At 34.0% G+C, this 26,518-nt stretch overlaps 3 protein-coding genes across 6 annotated transcripts; 2 read left to right on the top strand and 1 right to left on the bottom strand.

Moving 5' to 3' along the window:
* The first annotated feature begins 807 nt into the window (after window positions 1-807).
* LOC101215826 (pentatricopeptide repeat-containing protein At4g21065) lies at window positions 808-4,774 on the top strand. Its single transcript, XM_004138261.3, has 2 exons — window positions 808-3,324; window positions 4,210-4,774. The coding sequence occupies exon 1, from the start codon at window positions 906-908 to the stop codon at window positions 2,727-2,729; it is 1,824 nt and encodes a 607-aa protein (XP_004138309.2). The 5' UTR covers window positions 808-905; the 3' UTR covers window positions 2,730-3,324; window positions 4,210-4,774.
* LOC101216068 (transcription factor UNE10) lies at window positions 3,597-6,425 on the bottom strand. Its single transcript, XM_004138262.3, has 6 exons — window positions 6,177-6,425; window positions 5,307-5,610; window positions 5,103-5,195; window positions 4,902-4,967; window positions 4,191-4,523; window positions 3,597-3,890 (listed from the first exon to the last, which is right to left on the bottom strand). The coding sequence occupies exons 1-6, from the start codon at window positions 6,320-6,322 to the stop codon at window positions 3,756-3,758; spliced, it is 1,077 nt and encodes a 358-aa protein (XP_004138310.2). The 5' UTR covers window positions 6,323-6,425; the 3' UTR covers window positions 3,597-3,755.
* A 4,207-nt stretch (window positions 6,426-10,632) lies between these two features.
* Window positions 10,633-26,450, top strand: LOC101216304 (DNA annealing helicase and endonuclease ZRANB3). 4 transcript variants are annotated; one of them, XM_031888725.1, is made up of 25 exons: window positions 10,633-11,096; window positions 11,491-11,850; window positions 13,166-13,301; window positions 14,107-14,282; window positions 14,866-14,939; window positions 15,099-15,134; window positions 15,244-15,334; window positions 16,244-16,303; window positions 16,683-16,869; window positions 17,444-17,637; window positions 18,104-18,205; window positions 19,384-19,494; window positions 19,857-19,922; window positions 20,007-20,105; window positions 20,680-20,910; window positions 21,057-21,206; window positions 21,280-21,387; window positions 22,187-22,492; window positions 23,001-23,188; window positions 23,261-23,363; window positions 24,011-24,156; window positions 24,553-24,632; window positions 25,657-25,832; window positions 25,950-26,107; window positions 26,201-26,450. In XM_031888725.1, the coding sequence occupies exons 1-24, from the start codon at window positions 10,755-10,757 to the stop codon at window positions 26,091-26,093; spliced, it is 3,666 nt and encodes a 1,221-aa protein (XP_031744585.1). In that variant the 5' UTR covers window positions 10,633-10,754; the 3' UTR covers window positions 26,094-26,107; window positions 26,201-26,450. The 4 variants fall into 4 exon arrangements, with proteins under 4 accessions (XP_031744585.1, XP_031744588.1, XP_011660248.1 ...); XM_031888728.1 differs by having other exon boundaries at window positions 18,122-18,205; window positions 25,950-26,449; XM_011661946.2 differs by having other exon boundaries at window positions 10,634-11,096; window positions 25,950-26,449.
* Window positions 26,451-26,518: the final 68 nt, after the last annotated feature.

Genomic DNA, 26,518 nt, shown 5'->3' on the forward strand with positions numbered 1-26,518 from the left:
TCCTGTGTTGTAAAAACAGAAGCTGGCCTCGTAACATGAGATTAATACAGTGATAAAATTTAAGTGAAATAGAAGTAGAATTTACACCATTTTCACAATTTTTTTTAACATTATATGATTTACAACATGCATTTTTTAGTTCAATGTAAACTATGAGCTAGGGATTTTGAATCCCAAACATTTTGATCCCTAACACATATATACGTCATTTGATTTATGTTCATCTTGACCTCATAACATGCTTTCTCTATACTCTATAAGGATGAAAATTTAAACTTTCAATAAGAATAAATCATAATTAATAAATGAATGCAAAATGGTTAGTTTCAAATATAACAAAACAAATCGTAATATTTATAAAATATAGTAAAATAAACAACAAAAATAAACTAAAATATTTACAACATCCATAAAAAATTTGGATCTTTTCAATTATAGACACTGGTAGACTTCTATCACTGTCTATCAATATAATTGATAGAAACACATCAATATCTATCATTGATAAAATCCAAAATTTTGCTACATTTTGTAAATATTTTGTTAAATTTACTATGACTATGGATATATCATAATAGACAAAAAATTGTAATCCACATTGCTCTATCATATATTAATATATGTGATATTTTACTATATTTATATTTGAAGTTTTATCATTTTAAATAATCTTCAACCGAAATACGAATTGGACAAAATATATTTTATTTTTCCGTAATCCATAAATATTTTAATTTATTTTACTATATTTAAAAAAATTACTTAAAAAATGTACATAAACATAAAAATCTCAATATTTGTATTTTTTTCAATAACCCATCTGCTTCGCCGGCGCGCTGGCTTTTGATGTATAAGGACTTGTGAGTTGTGAACTGCTAACTGCAGAGTCTAATCCAAGACTGTCCATGAAAATGTATAACCGGCTTCTGCCTTTCTCGTATAGAATTATTCGAAGGTCTCGGGTCCAACAAGAAATTTGTACAATCTCGAACTTGGATTTTTTAGAATCAGAAATGTTGAAATTTGTACACACCCAAGCAATGGATCTTCCGTTTCAGGCAACTAACGGTAGCAAAATTCCTGATTACAATGACGTGCGAAGAGGGCATTTCCTCATGAAACTCATAGACGACTCTGTTTCGCGTAATGGGTTCGAATCTATTGCTCGTATTTTCTCTAAGTATCGTGGTTCTATCAATTCTCAACAGTGTAACTCGATGATCAGGACTTATTTGGATTTGAATAAGCATTTAAATTCTCTGTACATTTTTGCCCTTATGCATAAGTTTAGTATTCTGCCCGATTCATCCACTTTTCCTGCTGTTCTTAAAGCAACTGCGCAGCTATGTGATACTGGAGTTGGAAAAATGATACATGGTATTGTTATTCAGATGGGTTTTATTTGTGATGTCTACACAAGTACCGCTTTAGTTCATCTGTATTGTACTTGTTTGTCTATATCTGATGCTTCTCAGTTGTTCGACGAAATGCCCGAGAGAAATGCAGTTACTTGGAATGCTTTGATTACTGGTTATACTCATAATAGAAAGTTTGTGAAAGCTATCGATGCTTTTCGAGGAATGTTGGCAGATGGGGCTCAACCGAGTGAGAGAACCGTGGTTGTAGTTCTATCGGCTTGTTCTCATTTGGGAGCTTTTAATCAGGGAAAGTGGATCCATGAGTTTATTTATCATAATAGGTTGAGACTGAACGTGTTTGTGGGCACAGCTCTTATTGATATGTATGCTAAATGTGGGGCTGTTTATGAGGTCGAGAAGGTCTTCGAAGAAATTAGAGAGAAGAACGTGTATACATGGAATGTCTTGATTTCTGGATATGCCATGAATGGGCAAGGCGATGCAGCTTTGCAGGCTTTTTCTAGGATGTTGATGGAAAATTTCAAGCCAGATGAGGTTACCTTTCTAGGTGTTTTGTGTGCATGCTGTCACCAAGGTCTGGTAACGGAAGGGCGCTGGCAATTCATGAGCATGAAACAACAGTTTGGACTGCAACCAAGGATAGAGCATTATGGATGTATGGTAGACCTACTTGGTCGAGCGGGATTGTTGGAGGAAGCTCTAGAGTTGATCCAATCCATGAGCATAGAGCCAGACCCTATCATTTGGAGGGCTTTGCTTTGTGCTTGCAGAGTCCATGGGAATACGAAATTGGGTGAATATATTATCAAAAGACTTATAGAACTAGAACCAAACAATGGGGAAAATTATGTCTTGCTGTCAAATATATACTCAAGAGAACGACGGTGGGCTGAAGTAGGGAAGTTGAGGGGAATGATGAATCTAAGAGGGATCAGAAAAGTCCCTGGTTGCAGTTCAATTGAAATAAACAACGTAGTTTATGAGTTTGTTGCATCAAATGACAGAAAACCAGAATTTGAGGCAATATACAAGCAGTTGGACAATTTGATTAAGAAATTGAAAGAAAATGGTTATGTTACAGGCACGGACATGGCTTTATATGATATTGAGAAAGAAGAGAAAGAGCATTCTGTGATGTACCATAGTGAGAAACTTGCTTTAGCATTTGGTCTCTTAAACTCTCCTTTAGATTGCACCCTAAGGATAGTGAAAAATCTAAGAATTTGCTTGGACTGCCACGAGTTTTTCAAGGTTTTATCACTCGTCTATAAAAGATATATTGTTGTGAGAGACAGAAACCGTTTCCACCATTTTTATGAAGGTTTCTGTTCGTGCCGAGACTATTGGTGAAAAATTATAGAACTATATCTCCGGCAATACTAGCATTTCTTGGTGGAAATCACGCAAATAACATGATATCATTGGCTTCCGGTGAAAAATGAAGAACTTTGAAACTGAACGGCCAAACTACCCAGCCATGGTTTTGCCTCCTTACTTAAGTTGGCGTGTCTAAGAAAAAACTGCGCTCCATTCACCCAATTCATTTCTGAAGTTCTAATAAATGTTGGATAATAGGAATGGGTCGGTCCGTCAATGTTTGAAAGCCAAAGGGAGACAATAAGCTGAAGGAAATATTGGGCATTCAGTTCCTTTTCCTCTGCATGCCAATATTAAGCTCTAGGATTCTGAACATTTGGGGAGATCCATTTGAAGTAAATTAATGAAGCTGTCAAGAAAAGCCTAGCCTCTGACATCAATTCTATCAATAAACCCATGCCATTTTTTTGGGAAAGAAAAAGAATAAGAAGCTAAGGGGGTTTTGGGAAGTGTCAAGAAAAGCAGTTTTTGATTGATGGTGTTTCTTGTTTCTGTGTATAGTTTGTTTCACAGCAGACGTTGAATTCAAACTCATCTCTAATTTCCCCTGTAACCAAGAACAAGAAATGTACGTCATTTTGGGAAATGTGGACATTCGCATTAAAAAGGCTAAAAGTTAGTTTAAGGAGCTCAAATTCCTTTCTGAATCTTCTTTGATAAAGGAAAGTTGGGTCTTTTAAAAATGCAACTCTACGTTTAAATTCCTCTATATAAGTCTTTGCATGTCACTCTTTTCAGGAGTCCGTCAAGAATAAGAGATAAGATGCCAATGATTTGATTTTAGCTTTCTGCATCATGCTTTTACTTATTTTTAGACATTCGATTTTTGGAATGCTAAAGGGAAAACTAAAAGAAAATTATCATTAGAATATGTCATTTCCATCCACCAAAATTACTAGAGAAAGCCTTGAACATTTGGTTGAAATGAGGCATATCTAACTATTCAACTAAAACTAGTTTTTGTTGGATTCAACCAAATCGGCCTGGAGCTTCTTTTGGCTAGCTCTGATGCATATCTTCCTTGTCCCCTCCTATTCTTTGTGATTGCATTAGTTTGCTTGTCTGCTGAGGTGTTCTGTTCACTTCTTGGCAATATAGTGTCACCATCTTACTGTAGAAATCCATATCCATTGACTGCATGCAGCCAAAAAAAAAAAAAGAATCAGCAATTAAATACAAGAAGATACTGATCTTCAATGTATAATATCTCTTTATATATTTTCATTTTATTCATTAGGATGGCTCAACGTCCGTTTTTAGTCTAGTCCGACCTCTTGACTCTTAATTTGGAAAACTGAATTCCCACCTAACTAAAACGGTCTGAATTTTGATCAACGTGTTACTGAAACCAACTTAACCGATATAGTTTTATCGGTTCTCTGCTGCTTTTTCTTTAATTTTTTTGCATGTTTATATAGTTTGTGTTGGACTTACTTGTGCAAGAAAAGTGCAGAAAGGATCGGTTGGAGGAACAAAAGCGCGGGTGGAAAGTTTAGATTTTGGCTTTGTTGTTGAGACGATGGAAGGCAGTTGAATTTGAGGAAATGTAGCAGCGCAAGGAAAGGAACTGGAGCTGGATGCCATTGAAGCAGCGCCGAGCAGCCCCATACGAGCTGCAAGCAGCGACATTTGAAGCTGCTGCTGCTGTATTCCTAGAGGCATGACCATCTGTGGCACAGCTGATCTAATGCTGTCCATGAACTGAACTTGTGCTTGGAGTTGCTTCAAGTATTGAATTGTGTCATCCAAAAGTGAAGCTCTATCAGTCTGTAGAATGAAAAAGAAGAAAACAAGTTAACTCAAAGTTTATAAGTGTAATATAAATTTAAATGATCATAATAAACGCGAATCCAAGTCTAATATAAATGTAGAAATTTTTTAAGCTCAAGCTTTATAAACTCAGGTTTAATTTGTTAAATCCTATGAGTTTGAATTAAGCTACTTTTGTTGGAGTTCTTCAGAGACCCCGAAGAATTGTATCTACCTCCAACTTCTATACGATTTAATGAGTCCAACAACTTTCCTAGTGTCCATTTTTTCTCTGGTTTAAAATCATTTAATCACTCAAAATTTTCACATCATACAAATTTATTTTGAATTATGTGATTTTAATTATTTCAAAATTACTCTTAAACATCTTCTTACCTTACTACCATTTGGCACCAACTTTTGCAAATCTTTCATTCTCTGGTTGATTCGATCTCTTCGTCTCTATATAAAGGAAAAAATGTCTTTAACTCTCAAGTATCATTCGTGTTCAAAGCAAATGTTTTTTAAGTGAAATAATTAACAACAGTCTTTTACTTTTTAGTTATATTCAAAATGTTGTTCCAAACAGAAGCTTACTCTCTCGTACTGATTATGATTAATAGCAGCTGTTCGAGTTCGTCTATTCGAGCAGCTTCCATCCGTTTTTCCCTTCATGTTATATTCTTTCTCCTGATTTATTCAATGCCACAAAACAGCAAATTGAACTGTATGTCAGTATATTGTCCACTAAAAAGAAACAAAATGGCACAACACAAACAAGTTCTTATATATGAACATCACCGAGCCATCATGTTCTAGAGCTAAATCTTGAATGGAATTTTTAGACTTGAAGGTCCTATGGGATTCTAAAGAAGCCTCAGTCATCAAAGTTTCATCTTTCCAACATTCCGGGTTGGATCGTGTCCGTTTCCTGGACAGCGAACTATGAACTATAGACTCGAGGGTGTCTTCGGATTCGCTCCATGAGTGCTTCGTTGAAGGCATTTGAGGAAGCACTTTCCCATGACAATGTCCATGGTCCTCTATTGCTGCCGCTTGCTGATCTCCACTCTCCCATGTCCTCTCCATACCTTCATACTTTGGCCTGAAATTCATTTTTTGCATTAACGGGGGATTTTAAATTCGTACACTATATCTATATCAATTTTGAAGTTAGTAATTCGATTCTCTCACCCCTCGTACGATACTAATAAAAAGAACTGTTTTTTGAAAATTATATTCGGTTTCAATTTCTATTCCAATTATTGGATAGTTGGCTTCTCACTATCTTCCTAAACGCATCTAAATTCCAAAAACAAAATCAATTTTAATAACTATTTTGGTATTTAAGCAGGAAGATCATAGAAAAAAGGGGCTTATAATTAATCATAATTCTCAAAAACAAAGAGAACTGAAAACAAAAATGAAGTAAACTTGATTATATGGCATTGCAGTACTTCAAAGGTGCTTTCTATAGTATATATAGACATCAAATTATGGTCAAAACTATTATGTTTTCTTGTAAACCACTCATGAAATTACTTCCAAAACCATTACACATAAGTATAATCACTTCAAAACATACCCTTAAAACTAAACACGAACTCGAAGAACCGAGTTTAATTTGTTTTCTCTAAGATAAGGATGGTAATTAAACTAGTATATGCTTACATGGGGATAAGATAATTATGGCTGAACAATGTGGAGTTTTTGTGGGAAAAATTATGGACATGGGTAGCATCTTCTTGCTGTTGTGATTGCTGAGATTGATGATGATGCTGATGATGATTCAAGTTTGGGACTGTCCACTGACTCATGCTAAATAATGTGAGGCTTTTTTTTTCCTTCTGATCTCTTCTGTTCTTTGTGCTGTAAGGAGAATATATATAATAATGTGAGATTTGGGTGATAGAGATGTCACAGTTTGAAACCAAGATAGCAAAGAGAATTTTTTATAAAGTGGAATTTAAATCCAATGGACCACTCTCAACTTCTCAACTCTTTCTCTTTTCCCACAAGGGGTATTTTTGGAATTTAAAAAATAACTTTTCTATTTGGCTGCTAACCCTAGTTACTGTATAGTCTCAACTCTATTTTTTTAAAACAAAAAATTAAACCAAAGTGTGGGATTAATTAGATTAATTCTTTAGTAAAGTAGTTTAAATCTTAGGTTTATAATTTATGGGGGGAAAGATTTGAATGTTTAGTGTAATATTTTTATTTTTATATACCTAGATTATGCTAAATCATATAAAATTTGCATGGCACATGTTCTCTTCCATTGCAAACAAACCCTAAAAATAAATTGTTTTCTTACTTTCAATAAACTTCTAAAACATTTTCCTTATATTTTCTCTTCAAATCCACGAGCCATATATATATATGTAATTGGTGGAATAATTGCAAATTTAACAATTAAATTCAAAATTATTAAGTATATAGTAACATTTTAAAAAATTTACACATTGTGTCAAATTCTATCAATGATACAAGCCTATCATCAATAGACTATGTTGTAAATATTGCTCTATCGCTGATAGATTATACGAGTTCTATCATCGATAGTTTTGCTATATTTGCAATTTTTTTAGATATTGATATATCGTTAATTATTATTCCTCACATACCCACAAATTACAATTATCCATTAATTTTATAATTCAAAACCAATATTTGAATTAAGCGTTTTTTACCCGATTGAAAGTACAAAACTCACTCGTATTCCAACAATATTTTTAATCCAAACCTTCTTTCTTACTACGTTCATGCTTCAAAATTTAATTGTTTTCATTTCGTCTTCGATTATTACTATCGTTTTTCAACGTACACTACTATAATTTCTAGAATTTTTTATATATTCCAACTGATCAAATCTAAACGGTCACTAGGAACCTTTCCAATATGAACAACGAGCGTAGTTATATTAGGTCGGTAGAACTAAACGCTAACTTGCTTATATTTTCATGTCTACAAATTGTACAACGAGACACACATGAAATAAATAAATAAGACCAACATTGTTTCTACTTTCAACCCCCAAAAGGACCATTTTAATTATTGTCACTAATAAATGTTATGATTTGTCCTAATCTACTAGATCATCCAATCCAAAGATATGTTATGTCATAATCTTGTGTTGACTAATTGGAGCTCGATTAAAGACACATAAATTAGAAATGTCAATATATATATATATATGATTTATCTGACGATGACATTGATTAAATCTTAAATCTATCTTGGTTAACGTAACTTATCAATATATCTTCACAGATGAAATGATGTTATTCATTTATAATATTTATAAAAACTCTCGTGACTATTTTTTTTCTACTAAATAAATATTATTTTAGAGATAGTTGTCTTCACTACTTACATATTCATGATCATCCGCCACTAATCATATCTAAGTACTCATGTAAGACTTTGGTCGTATTTCTAACATCTTTTAAGTGTGGAATTAACGAGCTATCAAATATTATTTATGGTCGTTTTCGAATGACTCGTGGTTAGAAACTAACCCATGGTGCCACCATCATCAAGAGTTGCACGTTCGTGCATAAACTTTGTAATAAATGTTTGGTTGATATGAGAAAATGGAAAACGAAGAAGACAATAAAAAATGCAAGTTGGTTGGGAAAAGAATAATAATATTGTTGGGCTCTTCCATATCAATTTTCTTCTGCCGACAAAGATAAACATTCATGGAACACTCACTTTTGAGGCCACAAGTCCATGTTCACTACTTGTAGCCCAACAAGCACACAACCCTAATCCTCACTTTACCAATTGAAATGGTTCATAGATTTTCTTAATTAACTTGTCAAAATATCAATTTTTATCTTAACTACTTTTAATCCTATCAAATTGTATCGTTATAATATGCTATATCTTTTGATGATAGTTGTTGTAACTTTGGTATATGTTGAAGAACGACGACGACGACCCACATGCACCCTAGGCTCAAGGTCCACTAAGACACATGCATGGAAGAGAACAATGACTCTTTATCCACGTTCGAGAGAATTCAAGAGTAGGTAGATGATATATATAGAGAACAACTTCTAGGTACTTTTAAAAGTGCGTTGGTGGTGATAATATAATCTTCTCACTACACGTGTGTCATTGTTGTCGTTCGTTGAAGGGTAACGTAACAGTGCATAAAAAAAATAGTTTTATCTTTTTGCTACGTTTATTCTTCCATATCTATCATTTTATTCTTATTGATCTTCTTCTTCCACCTTATATTTTGCAACTGCATATGTTTGAAAACTATGTATTAACATTGGATAACGACGATTTTCGCACTACAATCATGCCAAAATTGCTTTCAAGGTAGTAGTATATATATTCATAATACAACACACTTTCGTTATCCTAGATTTGTCGAGAAATTAAACAACACTATATACGTATGTATAAAGTTCTATAACTTATATGATTAGATAACTGTGAAAGATTAGGAAGTGAATGTAATACAATATTTGGAAGAAAAGTTAGGTGTTGGAGGGGGAATATAATAGAACATGTGGGGCAGCCTTTGTTCCATTTTGAAGGAATAGTTTCACTGTCTAAGCAAACAAAGGCATTGAAGTTATATTGAAAATGGCTAAAGAGAGAGTAAGGGAAACAGCCAAAGCTTTAGAAATAGACACTGTTTTTTTTCTTTTCCCTTTCTTTAATTTGGTGGCTGAGAATTGCCCTTCAATTCTTCTCATTGGCCTTCATGGTTTTAGTTTTGAAAGATTTTGCAAATATTTTAACAATTTCTTTCTAAGGCTATATCCTTATCTCTTAGGGACCAACCACCAATTTATTGTTTATGTTGTAGTAAAGACATTCTCTCTCAATGTTGGACTTTAGAAGGATAGCAACCTTAAATAGGGAATGTATATATATATATTAGAAATCTTATGTAACAAAAATCCATATAAGACTATTTAGTTTTGGTGCAGTGATTTTGTGTTATTGTTTCTAAAAAACTATGGTTTTGTGAGAATTGAATTTCATGTTGTGTGTTTCTTAATTTTGTTTAATTCATGTTTTTTTAAAAATGAATTAATTAATAACTTATGATAAATGATCAATTCCCTTTTTAAGGAAGTTTAAGTTGGTTATTTTAATTTTTGTGAGGGGGTAGTTTTTAAAATTTTGTATTTATCATTCTTGATTTTGAGGTGAAAAAAGAGGAAAATTTTTACTGTTTTCTGTAAATATTGAAATTTATGATATTTTCCCAAAATTCTCCACTTGAATTAGGGATCAAAAATGATTTTTCTCTAACATGTTAGTTTAACAATATGAAATTGTGGTAGTCTCGTCATTTATCGCATGTATCATATTTAATTATTACGTGGTTTATCATCTTAAAACTAATTAGTAATGAAATAACTAATTCGTTTGTTTTATAATAAGTATGATACGTGAGTCTCATTGTTTTTCTAACACGTGATTCTCAACGTGGCTCACGAAATATAAATCAGTGATTAAGAGACTTATAATCCAAATATTTTATTCCACGTTTTTTAAAAAAAACTTAAATAGCTAAAACAATCATTGAAGGGTTAGCTTTTTTCGTCCCTTCCCTTCCCTTCCCTTCCCTCCCATCATGGTTGAATATGACATTATGGACTATGAACTTATTTAACCGTTGATCTTAAGGGTGCAGTTGATGAAATTCGAGATTTGACAAGTTGGTTGAGTCATATCTCCTCGTATTATTTTTGTTTGTATAACAATATAGATGTTCACAACACAATTAATATTTTATTTTATTTTTTTAATTTTTCGAATTGGGTTTTGGATATTTAACCATTTTCTTTTTTTGTTTTTAGTTTTCGAAGATTAACCATTTTCGTTCTCTACGACAATTTTGACTACTTTTATGTATAATGGTCGAGTTACCAGTCAAATTTAAAGAACATGAAGGAGATTTTAAAAGTTTTTTTTTTTTGTTTTTTAATTTTCAAATTTAACATTGGTTTTCAACCTGTCCAAATAATTAATAAAGGAGAGTATTTATTTGTTTAAGATTAAGATCAAGTAAAATGAAAAGAAAAAAAAGAAAGGAAAGGAAAAAACGAAGGCGAGTAAGGACAGGCGCGAAAAGACGCGCGTGCGGACTCTTTCGTATTGGTTCGTCCGTTGGTCTGAGTTTGCCCGCGCTTTTGTCCCTCAAATTCCATTTCCTTCATTCTTCACCATCGGCTTCGTCCGAACCCTAAATCAATTCACTCTCATTTTTCTTCTATGGATATCACTGAGGAGCAGCGAAAGCGAGCTGAAGCAAACCGATTAGCTGCCATAGCCAAACGCAAAGCTCTGGTTGAATCTTCTAATGGCCAACTACAACACCATGAGCCATGGAAGCTTTTCAAATGTCGTAAGTTTTCCACTGAATTTGATGCTTCCACTACCATCCAATCATCGAAAAGCTTAACAGTTAACAACACCCATTTGCCTGAAAAGTTCCGAGTAAGGCTGGAAATTTGCTCCCCTGACTCGTTCTCCATCACGCCGGAAGTCGTGGAAGGTTGCTTTTACCCGGGAGAGGAGAATTGCTTCAGGATATTGAGCGACTGTTTATCTAATGTATGGATTTTTGGAATTTTCTTATCAATGTATTTGTTTTGCGACTGGCTTTGTTTTGGAATTTCTGTAAGCGCTTTTCTTTTAAATGTCTTCTGAATGGGGGAACTTGTGATTCCTTCTGCACTTGTCTAGCTCGCTGGGGTATTTCTTTTACTTTACTCTATCACGCGGCTTATCGGGTTTTTCCCATTTTCACTGCACACCTTAAGGATCACATTTGAAAACTTGATTTTTCCCTGCTTGACATTATTCTGATTACTAGCGCCTTATGCCTCTCTCTTTTGACAATGTCTAAATTTCCGAGTTACTTGCATCATGAATTTGACCAATATGTGTTTAGAACGTTGAATTCTAGTAGCTTTATAATTGTGACGACCGTTTGTTATTCTTTCAGGTCACACATTCTCACTACACACAAATTATAGGCGGAGGAAAGGCTTGTGTTTATAAGCTGAGAGATTATTGTTCTATATTGAAATGTTTAAAGAACTCCAAGGACATTGATGTTGAAGAGATACCATGGACAACATTTAACGTGGTCGAGAGACTCTCGCATTCATTTAGTTCAGGGCGATGGATGCCATGCAGGCCAGAGCATTTGTCAGATGAGAAGGTCGAGGAATTAATGAAGAAATTACCAGATCGGTTGCTGAATAGGCTCTTACCTTTCCAACTTGATGGTATAAGATTTGGCCTGCAGAGGGGTGGCCGATGTTTGATAGCTGATGAAATGGGTCTTGGGAAAACACTACAGGTACTAAATTATATACAAACAAACTTCTGCGCTTCTCATTGACAGATCTGTCTAGTTTTTTTTTTTTCTCTATTAGTTCTAGTCAGGTGCTACGGCCACGTCCTTCGTTCTATTACTTAATTTTACTTGTTGAAAGTTCTTATTGGCATTGGAATGAGTACCTGGTTTCCATCTGAGTCGTTCACATTCACATTTCATTTCATTTAGTGAAATATTATTAAGTAGTCTCACTTAAGTACTTAATGTGGTCGCTGCCGAGCAAGTTTATGTTGTTTGGCTTGCTTGTTCCAAATGCTTGAAGTTCTCGGTCATCGTTTGACGATGATGGTTTGTTGAGAAAAGAATCAGATGAAAGTTGCAGAAATCATAGGGCTTTGAAGAGTCAAATTCCTTTAAATTAAGTTTTGCAGGGTATGGTAGGTTGTGGTTTTTTTGGAAGTTATAGGCACTGGATTTGAGTGAGTGGATTTTGGTATAGTGTGTGCTAGCTCTCAAAGTTTGTGCAGTTAGTGTGTGCTCTCAAAATTTTTGGTTTTGTGGTTAACATGTGGTTTTGGTTGTGTGTTGTACGTTACTTGTACATGTGTGAACTCCCTAAAAAGTTCTGCTATTTCATGAACCACTAACCAAGCACCGCCTTCTGGGATGGTGTTGTGACAAAGTGCTTTTTGGTTAATTGTTAGAATTCAAATTAAAAGGAGGTTTTATTTATATGCTTTTTTTTGGATGGGTGGGGTGGGGACAAGATAGTTTTAGCCTTTAAACTGCTAAAGCAATTCTCTAGTTAATTAAACTACAACATTTTCCTGTTTACAAAATTATGTCATTTGCTTAAAAAATAATTATTTTTAGTGAATGATATAAATATTTTGGAATGAGTTCGAGCCATGGTGGCCACCTACTTATTCAATATCCCTTAGTTACCTTGACAACCAAATGTAATATGGTTAGACCATTGTTCTGTGAGAATGGTTGGTGTACATGTGAGTTGGCTCCAAGACACACGGATATAAAGGTGTATATATATAAATTTTCTCAAACAACTCTGAAAGGAATTTCAAGGGATGGCCTAACACATCTTCTTTGTTTACTTCTCGGTGCTCACGTACATCCTTTTGCATTCGTGCTGTAATTATTTGCATTACTCACAAATGTTTGCAGCATTTAGCTAAATCATGATATCAATTTTGTTTACTTATGAAGCCCATCCTTGTATTTAAAAATTTTTGATATCAAGCAAGGAAGTATCTTGTTAATCTACCGTCTCTGCTATCACAAAAAGATATATGACCTTTGTAGGCATGATTGTCTTCAGGCCATTGCAATTGCTTGCTGCCTCATGGATGAAGAGGGTTCAATACTTGTTGTTTGCCCTGCGGTTTTACGTTTTTCCTGGGCAGAAGAACTAGAGCGTTGGCTTCCATTTTGTTTGCCTTCGGATATTCATCTTGGTAATGTATTTTTTTAAAAATAGATTTGACGCCCTTCGTTCTTACAGAACATGCACTAATCTTGTCAAGGTAGAAAAGTTTGTTTATCGGATAATCCCTCTTCTGGTTTAATTTAAAAGGTTCAATTGACTGTTATTGATATAATATAAAATAACAAAATGAGATACATCTTTGTACAACTTTTGTTAATAGATGGAAATATTGTTTGATGATTTTTAAAAACTTTCGAGAGAGATCCATCGCTGTACGATTGAATTCCACTTAAGACTATATTACCTTCGTTATATGTTAAGAGATTTATTGGTTAGTCTTTCTAGCTATAGTTCCCCAAACATAGATTGAATTCAATTTTAGGTACCATTTATTACTTTTTTATAGGAATTTTAGGTACCATTTATTATTTTCTTATAGGAATTTTAGGTACCATTTATTTATGTAACAATCTAATTTATAGTTTGCATGGGCAATCAGAACTTGTGACTTCTACAATTTATGGAGATTGGCAAGTATATGACCTAGTTAGCGTGCCTTACTCTGGTTTTCTTTTTCCTTTTTACTGCACCGTTAATGCTAATTTAGATTGGAATTCATTGTATTTCTCTCATTTATGGAGGCAATGCGTTATCTCCCTAATATTTTTGATGATCCATTTCATTTGAATGAAAAGTTTCACGTTTCTTATAAATGTCATTGTACCATTGATTCTCTTATTTGCTATAATAAGTTTCTTTTCACATTATTACTGTTCATGTATAGTGTGAATACTTTCTTTTCCTTTCAACTTAAGCAATTTATTCTTTTCCAGTTTTTGGTCATTTGGACAATCCTTGCCACTTATCAAAGTTCCCAAAAATTGTGGTTATATCATATACGATGCTTCAGCGTTTGCGTAAGAGCATTTTTCAACAGAAATGGTCTTTACTGATTGTTGATGAATCTCATCATGTAAGATGTGCCAAGAAATCATCTGAACCAGAAGAGGTATTTATTTTTGGTTTTTTGTTGGATGCTCTCTTTTTCTTTCAGTTGATAGAAATTTCTTTCTATTGTTAATTGGTTTATTTTGAAGTGATTGCTTGCTAGTTGCAACATACTAACTAAATAACCCATATTGACTCTAAGGAGGTATTTTTCAATGAAATGATGACTTAATCATATTAATTTTACTTCCAGACATATGGTTGTGTGTTTGCCCGTCAAAGGAATATTAGTGTTATGATCGATGAGTTCCTCCTCCATCCACTTTTCTGTGAGAAGGATTGTTTCTTGTTATTTGCTGGCGTTTGTGCTATCATATGGAATCTTTGGGGAGAAAGGAACAGTCGAGTTTTTAGAGGGTTAAAAAGGGATCGTATCAATTTATTAAATTTCATGTTTCTTTTTGGGCTTCGAACTCAGTTATTTATTTATTTTTTAAAGTATTCTATATATACTATTTAGCTTGATTGAAATCTCTTCCTTTTCTGTATTTTCGTTTATAAAAAATCCTGGTTTTTAGTTTCAGAATAAGGATTTATAAGCTTGCATAGGGAAATGTGTTGTAACCTCTTGTGTTTTTGCACAGATAAAGGCTGTTCTTGATTTAGCAACAAAGGTCCAGCATATTATTCTTCTATCTGGAACTCCTTCTTTATCAAGGTTGCATTGTTGCTTTCTTAGAGTGAATTCTTTTAGTATCTTTTGAGGATGGTGTTTTTTTCTCACTGAAGATATGTCTATCATACTATATCTTGTATCTTTCTTTTTAATTTCTATTCATTATAACATCTCACTTTAAATTTTCCTAGGTGATCTTAGGCCATATGACATTTTTCATCAGATAAACATGCTATGGCAAGTTCTCTTCAACCTTTACATCTTAGATTTGAACTGGATGACTTGTTCTATTTCTAACAATCTATTCTTTCAGAATTTCATTTGCTCAATTGTGTATTTATCGTAGGCCTGGTTTGCTTGGAAAGACCAAGTATGAGTTTGCAAAAACTTACTGTGCTGTCAAATTTGTCTCTACTTCTCAGGGAAAAACTTTTAAGGTACTAGTTGGACTTGCAATTCTTGTTGAAGAGCATACTATCTTCCTAATTTTTAAAGTTTTGAATCCGAATGGGGTGTTGTCTAAAAATTGTGAATAAAGAGGGAAAGGAGGAATAGTAGAATTTTTGAAGATAGATATAATTCTTTTGATTCTTTTTGTACCGTGGTACAACACACAGCTTCTTGGTGGAGTACGAATTACACCAAACACTTTTGTAATTATAGCCTTTCAATGATTTTCAACAATTGGAAGGCTATCATTTCTTAGTTCCTTAGCTTCTTCCGGGGAGGGCCCTCTTGTCCCTCGCCCTTAGGTTGTTCTATTTTCTATTTTGTTATATGAATATACTTGTTTCTTATAAAAAAAAAAAAAGAGGGAAAGGAGGATAGAAAAGAGAGAAAAAACTAAAATTGTTGTTGCTCTTTGGGATAATACAAGAAGTTTAACTATCGTGAATTTTGTTTTTGTTGAGAATTGGAAAAATCAAGGAACTTCAAATGTTTATAAGATACAAATAGACAACTCCCATTGCCAGTTGATTTTAAGATGGAATCACATGTTATCTTACATGGTAATAGAGCCTATGAATGACCGCTTGGGCATTCAATGGAAAAATAAAAATTTTGGGTTCAATCCAAGAATGTTGAATTAAAAAAGGCACCATCTTGAGGGGACATGTTGAGAATCCTATATTTTAAAATCGTGGAACCTCAAAATGTTTATAAGATACATGGGCTACCTTTTATTGTTAATTAGTTTTGAGATAGAACTCTATGTTATCTAATAGTTTTATATTTCCACCTTGTAGTTTTATATTTCCACCTTGTCCTGGCGTTTATTTACAAGTAATTTTTGTGTTTCATTTCAAGGCTACGAAGTTTAAGCTTAGATGGAATTTCTGCTGCAGGACTTCTCGAAAGGCATTCGATTAAATGAGTTGAATGTGCTGCTCAAGCAAACTGTTATGGTGTGCGCTCATTCTCTCTATTACTTATGTTTGAGGACACTGGAATGTGGTGCTTTGCAAAAATGAGTTTCTCGTTGTGCCTGAGACACAAATTTGTCATATTGTTGGAGCAATATTTTCTCTTAAGAATACTATGGTTTTAAATTGGGGAAATATTTTGTTTGAGGACGCTGGACTGTGCTTATTAGGATTGGGATTAGAGTAATAATTCATATTCCCTTAAATCCTATAAAGTAATCGTGCTTCATGCCCATCTTTTTTCTTTGCTTAAATCCATAATAATTCTTTGACCTGAAGTAAACGAGAGTTTCCCAATTCCACTATTGTCCAATTTGTTGTGCCACTCTTGATTAGTTAATTTATACTGTTTCCATTGTAGATAAGACGTTTGAAAGTGCACGTGTTGGCTCAACTACCACCCAAACGTAGACAGATCATAAGATTGTTGTTGAAAAGTTCTGATATAATTGGAGCAAAGGCAGCTACTAGGGAGGTGATCAATTGTGGCCATGACAGAAATGCCGCTGAAAACAGCTCTCACAATATTTGTGGGGAGGAAACCGATGGTAAGCATGAATTTATATTTTATCTGTTGTTTGTGGTCTTTTTGTAGCCTGCGATGATATCTTTAGGCATACTACTTTGCTGTATGTGTATTAGTACATGACAAGAAGTCAATCTAATATTTGTAACTATTCGATTTAGTATTTTCTCAATCACATTTGTTCTAATTTTTCACCATCTCATCCGATTGTTGGCGTTTCTACTATTTAGTATTTATACATATTTATGTATAAATATTAGTTGACAATATTTGGTTTTTATGTCCGTTGTTCTTTCCTTACTTTTAACAGGTCTCTTAAGTTGCATAGTTTAAGATATAGCTCAATAAATACTTTTTTATTCTTTACTAATTAAGAATTACATTCTCGTCTACCTACTAATGGACATCAATTCTGTTATTGTTCTTATATTATTATTGTTTGAGAGTAGTTTTCAGTTTGGTATTTCTTGTCTATTATTTTGTTGGTCTTTTGGAAGGAAATGCAGAAGGGATGAAAGACTCTGAAAGAGCACAATTTCAGCTACTTTTTGAACTTCCCATCTTTTTTCTTTGACTTATTTCCCACTATTTTTCAGATGGTGGAGATTGTGGAATTGGGAAACTCTCGTTTCAGGAACTGGGTATTGCAAAGCTATCTGGTTTTCGTGAATGGTTTTCTATTCATCCAATTATTTCTGAATCAGATGGTTTGATGGACTTGGATTTGAAGACGGATTCCCAGAAAATGATCATTTTTGCTCATCATCATAAAGTTCTGGATGGATTACAAGTGAGATTCTCTTTAGTTTCTTCTAGAACATTTTTGTTGCTCAAAAGTTGCTAGTTTCTTATTCAAACTTTTTGCTCATTTGAAGTTTTTGTTTGCAAATACCACAAATTGGACAAATGTTCACTAGACTGTAAGGTGCAACTTATAGAGAACTTACAATGCTGTTTACTGAAGGTCTAAGATGTTAATGAAGCTTTGCCATATGTTTATGCCTTTCTGAATAGTAATTGATGTAGTTGCTCCAGAAACTTTCTTTTAATTTTTTGTTTGTACGTGGTTACTTCTTCCTGAAAATGCTTTTTATCTTCTTTATATTTTTGGATAAAAACAACAGATTTCGTCAAATCACAGCTTCAATTTTTTTAGTTGCTTTACCAAATGTTTAAGTCCACACTGGCATCTAGTGGCATACGGCTTTGCGCACATCTGCTATCTGTGGCTTTTATTCTTTCTGCCATTTGCTTAGGAACTTATGTGTGAAAAGGGAATACAATTTGTTCGCATTGATGGCACAACCCTTGCTCGAGACAGACAATCTGCAGTACTGTTATTCCAGTCATCAGCTGAGGTTTGATACAATTCTTGTGTAACCTTCACGTTCATTGTTTACACAGACGTGCTTATCTCATATAGCCAGTGAATCAATTGCTAACTGTTAGAATACTAAAAAATGGGGATTAATGCAACCTGCATATAGGAATAGTTGAATCAACGTCATGATATCATTTTTTTTCCAATTGTTTATTATTATATAAGAAAAAGAAACAAGGGGCTCATGGCTTGTGAAAACAAGGATAAAAGGAAGAATGTATTTCTTGAACTGAATTTGCACTGCGTCGCAGTTAGAATTATAACTTTGAAATTGGAAAAACTAATTTTGGCCATAAACTTTAAATGCACAGAAAGTAAAATGTCTTTGGTAGAATGTTAAACTAAAGTTTATTTTATTTCTTATCAATAAATAAAACGTAAGATAATTTCTTAAACTTTTGAGTTTTGTGAAATGGAGGAAGAGGAGGTGAACAATGCTTCCAGACTTTACGGGAAAGCAGCTTTCCTTTTCTAAAAAAAATCATTTTTTTAATAATTCTTTTATTCTTGAACTATTGAACTCAAAAACAAAGAAAATGATGAAGCGATGTTCTAAAAAAATTTGCTTGATTAATCCTATGAAGAACGAGGAAAAATTGCTAGAATCATATTTGGTACAAGTCTTTGCCAAACATGAATTTACTCTATTCACATTAATACTTGTTTTCAACATAAAAGTGAAATTGTCTTTGGATAACCAAATGGTTTAATTTTCATTGAAGAGTAAGTAGGGCCTTTTTATTTTTATTTGTTTTATAAAAATGTATTGTATTTTATTTGCTAATACATGAATCTGGGCTCAATTTGTAATTACAATCTTTGATTTTTCATTGTCTTTATCAATGGTTTTTTAAAGTAGGGAGTGTGTTGGAGAAAAATAGCCATTTCTAGCTGAAAAAGAAAAAGGGTACAAGGGAAAAATAATTTAAAAGTTCTGCAAAATGAAAGAACAGATAATTGAGTAGGCCCCACTTTTTGTCTTTTGACTTTCATCGGTCTTTATCTTGATTAAAGTAAAGCTTTGTTTTACTATCCAAAGGAAACCAGTTTATGTCATTAAGAAACTGTAGTGTTATCGTATTGAGGATGAATTGTGCATCCACATGGTTAGCTATGCCGCTCATATTGGCTACGATAATTTTCTCCATGCATCAGGTTAAAATTGCTATAATAGGTATTACTGCTGGTGGAGTTGGACTTGATTTCTCTTCAGCTCAAAATGTCGTGTTTTTGGAATTGCCTCAGTCACCGTCGTTGATGCTTCAGGTCTGCTTACTTATCCTTCTGCTTAACATTGGTAAAAGAAATTACTTTCATCAAAATCATTTTTATATTCCTGTCTTTGGCAAATGCTATTTTTTAAAAAATAAGTAACCATACATAAATTATGCATTAGAAAGTACTAGGAGAAGGGAGATAAGGTATGAACCCTCTAGGAATAAAATTACCTGTCTCTCCATCCCTCCCTCTCTTGACATGGCACTTATCACCTACGAACATGTCTCTTAAGTCTCCAATAGTGAGTAAAGGAGAGGATAACCACGTCTCCTGACATGGTACTTTTGAGTCTCCTCTCAACTTCTTGAAATCTAGTCATTCACGATGTGCATGTTTTTCTTGACCTGAAGGCTGAGGATAGATCTCACAGGCGAGGGCAGACCAAGGCAGTCAACATATACATTTTCTGTGCTAAGGTTTTCATTATGTTTACATAATATGTTTACAATTTTCCCCGAGAATTATATGAATGTTTTTGCTAATTATTTTATGTTACACAGGATACATCAGATGAGTCTCATTGGCAAAACTTGAACAAGAGTTTGCGCCGGATTACCTCGACCACTGATGGAAAATATGATGCAATTCAAGAAATAGCGGTGAATATTGTTATATCTTTACATTATATGATGAATCATGTTTTATATATATGTTTTAAATTTCAGGTCATTGCTTCCTTTTTTTACCTTCACCTCGAGAAATTATAATTTTCTGCTGAGATTTGCATTACATATCATATGAATAAAGGCAACTGTGTAGAAAGTGTGGCCAGTGGGTTGTTTTGTAAGATAAAGGCTCTTAGTGAACCTATTATTCAACAGTTATGTAGCTTCGTTGGTATTCTTGACATTTTTATATAAGTATTTTCACGGATGCCATCATTTGCAACTCTATTTTTTATTCTGCTTTCTTTTTGTGTCTTTCTTCTTTGTAATTATTCCAACGTGTTTATATATGCCACTTGGACGGTGTTTTCTTGACTCCCTTGGCTCTCTTCTGTTATTTCCTTACCTTCAATTCAATCAAATGGTTTCAAAACTTTTTAAAAAAAATGTGAAGAAAAAAAGTGTAGAATATATCCCTTTTCTTGGTTTTGTTCATTTATTATCTTTTAAGCATTCTGGTCATAAAGTCAAAACCTGCTATGAAATGTCATTTTATGACAATGGATAGGTAGAACACATTTCTTATCTAGAAGCATGTGGCAGAAGTGGTGCAAGTTCTGAGAGTGATATGAACTCAGCATGTATTGAACTCTGCTCGAAAGGAACGAGAGCTCAAGGCCATGTCTCTTTGGAGGTTGAAGTGAAAGATGAGTTGAATGCCAATATTGATTATCCATCTGATCAAAATGACGACATTGACAATACAACTCAAACTGAAACAGATCAAATAGCTATTAAGGTAATTTGTCAGAGTTAGAGGAAAAAGCATATACTTGCATGTTTCAGTGTCTAATATTCAACAAATTTATTTTGAATATTCAGTTTAGCTTCTGTTGCGGTGTTTGTGTTTCTGATATATCAATTTAAATATACTTATTATGACAGGATGAAATGTTATCTGTGCTCCTAAACAAAGATTTGCTCTCAATGGGAAAATCAGAAGAGAATGTTACCGAAGTTGACACCAGAAGTCCTGAAAGAGCTTCCAGCCCTCAAATGGATGAGCAATGTGGAGAGAGTGATCAAGCGCAGAAGGTAGAGCATTTATGAGAATTCTCAAGACATTTGTATTTCTAATCTTCAATGTCCGTGTGTTAATGGAATGCAGGAAGAGAATTTAGGCTCTGGTGCGTCAATGGTTCATAATGGTGAACCCCATCTGATCATTGAGCCTGAAAAAAATTCCCTGAATCATGTTCAGATTCTGCGGTTTGAGGTACTTTTGTAGTGTTTAATAATGTTTATTTTGGATAACCTGGATGTTCTATTCAATAAGTAAAACTGCTCAAAATTTGTTCATGTTGATTACTCGGCTTAAAAATTTGTTGATATTTAACCATAGAAATGCCTTTCCAAGGGAGGGGGAGCTGTGCTATGTTTCCTTAGAAGTTCCATTAAGAAAAGTTTCCTATTCCATAGGTTGGTTGATGAAGCCAGGTTGGGAGAAAATTAAACTTTAAAAAAATACTTCAAATCTATTCAGTAAAGAGTGCGGTTCAGCTTATATTCTGAGCCAAATTACAACTTAAGGCTACAACAGTTACCACACGGTAACTTTACTAATGTTAAGAGAACATCAAAGAAGTGTACACGTGAGGGAATTCTAAAGAAAATAAAAGAGCCCGAAGCTACACACAAGCTACATTTTTGGTTCTTTTCTTCTCAAACGGGCCAAACTTAGCTGACAAAGACATTTCTATTTATGTTTGCATTTAGGAACTACCATTATGCTTGATTTCCTGAATTCTTATCTCGTAGTTTCTTTTCTTATTTAAAATAAAGTTCATTCTAGTCGTTGATTTGTATTGCTCTCTTCAATGTGGCCAATGTTCTGTTCATGGTGTTGATCTTTCAATGTAAACTGAACATAGTTATGTCCTCAGGTAGATTCACCGTTCCATTTAACGGTTTGACAAGCTGTTAATTCAATCTATTAGCTGCTTCCCTTTTTTATTTTTGCTGCATTAGATATTGCTTAGACACCTGATAGCAAAATGATGTACCTTCATTTTCAGGTTAGTCAGTACACAGGAAGGGTCCACTTGTATGCATGCATTCCTGGGATAGACTTACGACCAAGGCCGCTGTTTCTGAATTTCCGACCAGAAGAAGTTGAATTGATGAACTGTTCTGTCGATGATTGTCAAAAAACAGATTTCAATTTGGACACTACACTCTACAAACATGCTCTTCAAGAATTTCTAGGTGAATGGCGTAAGTTGAGACCCATTGAGCAAAGAAAGTTACATGGAAAGGCACTGCAGCTTCCTTTAGATATTGAGCTGTGCTACTTGAAGGAAAACATCAACCACAACGCTGCTGTATGTTGAATATAACTTTAGCACGATTTTTCCTAGTTCAAAATGTGTTCAATGTATGCCTACTCCCATCCATATAGTTTAGCCAGCTTAAATGCGCTGCTGCTTATATCGGTTATAAATATGTTCATCACATTCACGTGTAATCATTAATTATTTTTCATTCTTAATCTGTTTGTTTCCTTTTATTTGTTGACTTTTCTCCTGTAGAAGGAGATTTATTGGAATACAAATATTTTATTCTATAAAAATTTTAGAGTTAATTTATCATTTATATTATTATCCATGGCTCTAGTGTACTTGTGATACAATGAGTATCACAAGTAGTATATTGAGGTGCCTAATCCATAGCCCTTGATTTAATAGCTCTTATGGCCTTGTGATACTATGATTTGTTGGATTTTTTTTTTCTTATACGCTATAGCTAACTAGTAAGTATCAATGTTTTAGTTAGGAATGGACGAGTCCATCTCTACAGTATCAACATTGACAATTGCATCTCTCTGTGCAGGGTGTGTTGAAGGGTAAAAGTTTGCGGCGCACAACACCACTTGATGACATTAGCCGACCATTACCATCTTCTGCCGTATGGAAACTGGTCCAATTAGGATGTGGCTTTGGGAAAAGGAAGAAGGAGTATGCTCAGGGTTGGACACTGACAGAGGAACCTCTTTGTAAACTGTGTCAAACACCATGCCAGTAAGTTCATTTCTTTGTTTTTGTAAGTCTTAAATTCTTTGATCAAACGTGATTTGTTTCCTCGACTTACAGGGGCATCAATGCAAAGGCACCTGAATATTTGGAAGATCTTTTCTGTAATCTTGGATGTTATGAAGAATACCGTGTTAGGATTAGTACCACATCCCTCCGTCGGGTGAGAGTATCAATTATTCACGTTTTTTCCATCAATATTATACATTTTAAGTTATGCATGTAGTAGTGTAGTAGAATGTCGGTTGGCATGCTGATCAAATGTAAGACAAGTGTTTGTGCAAATTGCAAGTCGCATGTATTGAAGCCTGACAACACCTCGGGCCTCTGCTGTACCAACATGCACAAGAACCCTCTTGCTAGGTCATCTGACTTATAATAACTAACAACATATATGATACGAATTATTTCTTTTCTTTTCCTTTTTTTTAAATCTTGTTAAACTTTCCAAGTGATAATTTGGCGAGCCATTTTTTTAAATCTTGAATTGAGGCTTGACAGCAGATTGCACTTAAAAAATGATGATTTCTAGTTTACTGAAGCATTTCTGAAAATTTTCTTTTCAACGAATTGGAGTGACAAAGGGAAGTGGGTCATAATTTTTTGAAGTCCAACTTTCATCATGAGTTTTTTTTTTTTTTTTCAATTCTGAATATTCTCAATCATGCTCCTATCGGCATTTTTTTTTTAAAAGTAGATACATGTAAAGTGGGAGTATATAGTTTATAATTTACCATCTGTTTGCCATTTTCTTTATATTTTTATGATTATTGTTTGACTATATCTGCTATTAAATGCTTGAAATACCAGGAATTGTTTCAAATGGAGCATGGTGTCTGCTCAAATTGTCGTTTGGACTGTCATAAGCTCGTAAAGCACATACAGCCATTGACCTTGGACATGCGGCGCGATTATATTGAGAAAGTAGCACCTAATTTGGCAAGCCGGAAAAAATTGTAAGTCTTCCAATTAATTGAATTGTTGATGTTGGTTTGCATAGGCGAGGTTGGCAAGATATATTTATTTTTTCTGTTTAATCGTTGGTTTTTGGATGTTTTTCTTATGGTTTTTAGATGTTTTATATGTCATCTTTTGGATATTCTTTTTCCTTGTATTTTGAGCTTAGTCTCGTTTTATCAATGAAGTGTTAGGTTTCCTTTTTTTTAAAACAAAAAAAAGGCCAGATTGCCATTATATGCTTTCCTTTTTCTTGTCAATACATGAGCAAATATGTTTGTGTTCGGTAAATTGTGAATGCTTACAGTTTCAAGTAATTAGGTAGACGTGTTTGCAGTAAACAAGGACTGGTTCCTATTTTCTGAGTTCTGAAATTATCTCTTCTCGTTTTGAAGGCTCGAGAAGATTGTTAACAATCCAACTGAGGGCAACGCGTGGCATGCTGACCACATTGTTCCTGTTTACCGAGGTGGAGGTATGGAACATTCAACCTAAAAATTTATGTGTTAGATATGGTATATGCGCTTCTATTTTAAGTTTAAAAGTTATACGGCCAATTTAATTCCCAACATGCTCATCTCTAAGCTTACCGATTAAATATCTCAATATCAGTAGACAAAGTGACCAGAACATTATTGATAATTATATTCTGAGAGGGTCCAAATGCCTCTTCTAACCTCAGCTCTATGATTTAATATAATCCATGGATATTTGCAGTTTAACAACTAAGAGCGAGATACCCATGTCTACATATCGTAGTGGCATTTCTAGAATTGAAATGCATGTGGAGAAACAAGAGGTGTTGATACTACTGTGGACTCAAGTGAGACTAAAGAGGTGAAGGCAAAGAGAAACAAGAAGATGTATGTTTTAGGATACCTCCTAACAAGAATACCCAAGACCACAAAGAACAAAGAAAGACCACTAAAAAATAGATTATATTGCAATATCAATGAAGAAACTACGATATACCATAGCCTTTCAACCTCTCAAAAGGTTTCCCTCTCCCAATATTTCTCATACAAAATTACTACCAAATTCTTCACTGCCTTTCTCTCGATTCACTCCCACTATTTATAACTAAAATCCCTTACAACCTTACTATCTAATTACTAATATGCCCCTAATGATCCAGTTATTGTAATTAGAATGAAAAATATTATTTTGAAGTCGTTCCTTAGAAGAGTACATAGATTGAGTTTTGAACTTTTAAGGACGAGAATTCAACTCATAGATCATAACTCCTAATCACTAACTGTCCCTCTTCCTCACGAACATTGTTTTTGGGCCCCCAGAAGTTTTATTGCCGTGCTCTGGACTATCTTGATCGCCTACCTTGTGTTTCGAGCCCAGGAATAATTTCAGGATGCTATAGTTTTACAATGACCAAACCATTTGAATCACCAAATAGTTTGCAATAATCTAGCTTTCTATTTGGTCGTTTACTAGAAACTGAATTCATGTTGACTGATTAACCTGGGATATGTTTGCCGCTAAAGGTGAATGCAGGCTAGAGAATATGAGAACCCTTTGTGTGGCATGCCATTTTGATGTTACTGCTGAACAACGTGCGGAACGACGATTAGTTCGGCTCAAAGCTAAGAAACAACTTAAAGATGCTATCATCGATATCAAGAAAGGTGGAAATACTGGAAGGATAGATACGGACATTCAGGTTTGTGCTTGTATAAGTTGTCGACATAGTTTAGTTCCAACAAAATTTACCTTATCAAATTAAAGAGGTAATATCTTATCTTATAAACTAACTGATTAGTCTGGAAACAAATTACAGAAGCAAGTGCATGATGAGCAAGAGAGTGTAATTGATGATCAGCTAATCTTAGTGAAGGTTCCTGGAAGTGCTTACTCCAAAGACGACTGCTTAGTCAATAATAATAATAATATAGAGGGACCTGGAGAATCCACAGGAGCTTAGAGAACAAACTTCCTGTAGTTCACATTCTTCAAGCACTTCTCATCACTCCACATTGTTGTATATTAATCATCCATAGATTGGTTTTGTAATTTATATGTATTTTGCAGTCACAGATTTGGCGGCTCAATCCCAGCTGCAACAAAAAAGATCAGTCCCGGCTAATTGCATTCGTTGGACTTCACTGGCAAGAAAATAAGTGCTGTGACCACATGCATGATCCAATTTTGTTGCTCAATCACGATGATCATACCCATTGTTTGAACTTGCAACTTAATGATGTTGCTTGTTCCACTTGTAGTTTTGTAACGAATGCTTTTGTAACTTAGACCCATCATTCAATTTTTTTTTTTTTTTTTTAAGAAATGTTAAATTAGAATGAAAATTGAATATAAATTTAAAAAACAAAGACAAAATCATTATAAAAA

Source organism: Cucumis sativus, chromosome 1, assembly GCF_000004075.3.
Source record: "Cucumis sativus cultivar 9930 chromosome 1, Cucumber_9930_V3, whole genome shotgun sequence".
NCBI lineage: Eukaryota > Viridiplantae > Streptophyta > Magnoliopsida > Cucurbitales > Cucurbitaceae > Cucumis > Cucumis sativus.